Genomic DNA, 1,613 nt, shown 5'->3' with positions numbered 1-1,613 from the left:
TAGTCTTTTTCTTCTTGCTTTCTTTTCATCTTTCTTTGAGTAACGAATTAATTTTATACTTTTAATTGAGAAAATCACGAGAAGAAAATACAAACAAAAAATAATTTGTGTTACTTGATCTTCCTATATCAAACAAAGTCATAATTTTTGCACAATGACACTAAATCTTTAATAAATTCACTAAAACATAAGTAACTTTCATCAAATTTTCTACTTTATAAAAATAAATTAAAACAAAAAATCTTTAAAATGCTTGTGACACCATCGCAATACCTATCATCCATAAAACAATATAAGAAAAAAAATAGAAACAAATATTATTTGGAAGTGAAAGTAGTCTACATACTTCAAAAGTGAAAGTTGCATACAGACTTCAAAATAATACCGCATCAATTATATTAAATAAAAAGCTTGCCAAGTTTGCTAATTCATTGGTAATATTTAATTACTATTTGAAAACTTTTCAGTGTTTAACCACTTTTAATTTAAACACAAGTGAACAAAGTCAGAATCTTGCTCTAAGATCCAAAGTGACCATTTTGCAATTTGCATTACGTATTACTCAGTGTTGAACTTGAACATTATTACTACAAAGATGTTAAGACAAGCTAAATAAACTATAACAATTAAGTAAACACTTAATTTGATTTAGTACATATTTCAATTGTTCATAATCTACTTGTTCAGAGTAGCAGTCCTAAGCCCAGCTCCTCTGCACATATTTATTCTAGACTTCTTCCTTCATCACAATTACTAGAATCAATATAGCATTCCTACTTTGTAAACTCACCTGCAAAAGAGAATAAAGAGAACAAATACTTTATCAGGTCTTTTTGAATTCTATTATAATGTTTGATACGATAAAAGTCATTACAAAAATGTTTTCTATTTGGAAGACATTTTTTTCTATTTGGTTGCTAGAAAATATTTTTCACCAAAAAGGGGAAAATGACTTCCATCACGAACACAAGAAATTACTCATTATTCATCACAACCGAATAACTTAATTTCATACCACTTGTTCAAAAAACACTCTTTAGATATTCATTATTCATCACAATCGAATGTTCAAAAATTTCACCGATCAAAGTTACACTATCTTGTTTGTTGATTTTTTCACTATAAAATCTTTATGTAGTTGTTTTTTCTCAAAAAATACTATTGTACTCGCCAATCAAATTTCAAAAAAATATTTTCTTGAAAAACATCTTTTTATAGGAAAGACTTTGTCATAACAACCGTGGTCGAAAGAGGGAAAATAGAGATAAAAAGAGATGGTTTTACATGGTTCAAAGTTGGCAGTGCACTTATCAGGAAGCTGCAAGGCCATGTTTCGATCGACACCAGAAATAGGAGGGCCATTAACAAGAACACACAGACACGGCTGCCCTAACGCCTTGATGGACGCGCAGCACGCCTCGCTAGGTGGAATGGGACTGAATGGAATGACTGATTGCCTACAAGGTATCAGCTGAATCAATGCTGAAAAGAAAGTGCTACTACAAGGATGACCATTGCTTCCTTTCATCGACACACTGAACGTAATTACTAACACCAGCATTGCTAAAGTACTAGTCGTCATCTTTTTAATTTTGGACGACCACACTATTAAG

The 1,613-nt window shown here is 30.9% G+C and overlaps 1 protein-coding gene across 1 annotated transcript; it reads right to left on the bottom strand.

Moving 5' to 3' along the window:
* Positions 1–509: 509 nt before the first annotated feature.
* Positions 510–1,606, bottom strand: LOC107856257 (protein LIM1). Its single transcript, XM_047404304.1, has 2 exons — positions 1,285–1,606; positions 510–790 (listed from the first exon to the last, which is right to left on the bottom strand). The coding sequence occupies exons 1-2, from the start codon at positions 1,580–1,582 to the stop codon at positions 774–776; spliced, it is 315 nt and encodes a 104-aa protein (XP_047260260.1). The 5' UTR covers positions 1,583–1,606; the 3' UTR covers positions 510–773.
* Between the last annotated feature and the right edge of the window lie 7 nt (positions 1,607–1,613).

Source organism: Capsicum annuum, unplaced genomic scaffold (assembly GCF_002878395.1).
Source record: "Capsicum annuum cultivar UCD-10X-F1 unplaced genomic scaffold, UCD10Xv1.1 ctg5633, whole genome shotgun sequence".
Classification (NCBI taxonomy): Eukaryota; Viridiplantae; Streptophyta; class Magnoliopsida; order Solanales; family Solanaceae; genus Capsicum; species Capsicum annuum.
The sequence above is the reverse complement of the archived record's forward strand: the minus strand, read 5'-3'. Positions and strand labels throughout refer to the sequence as shown.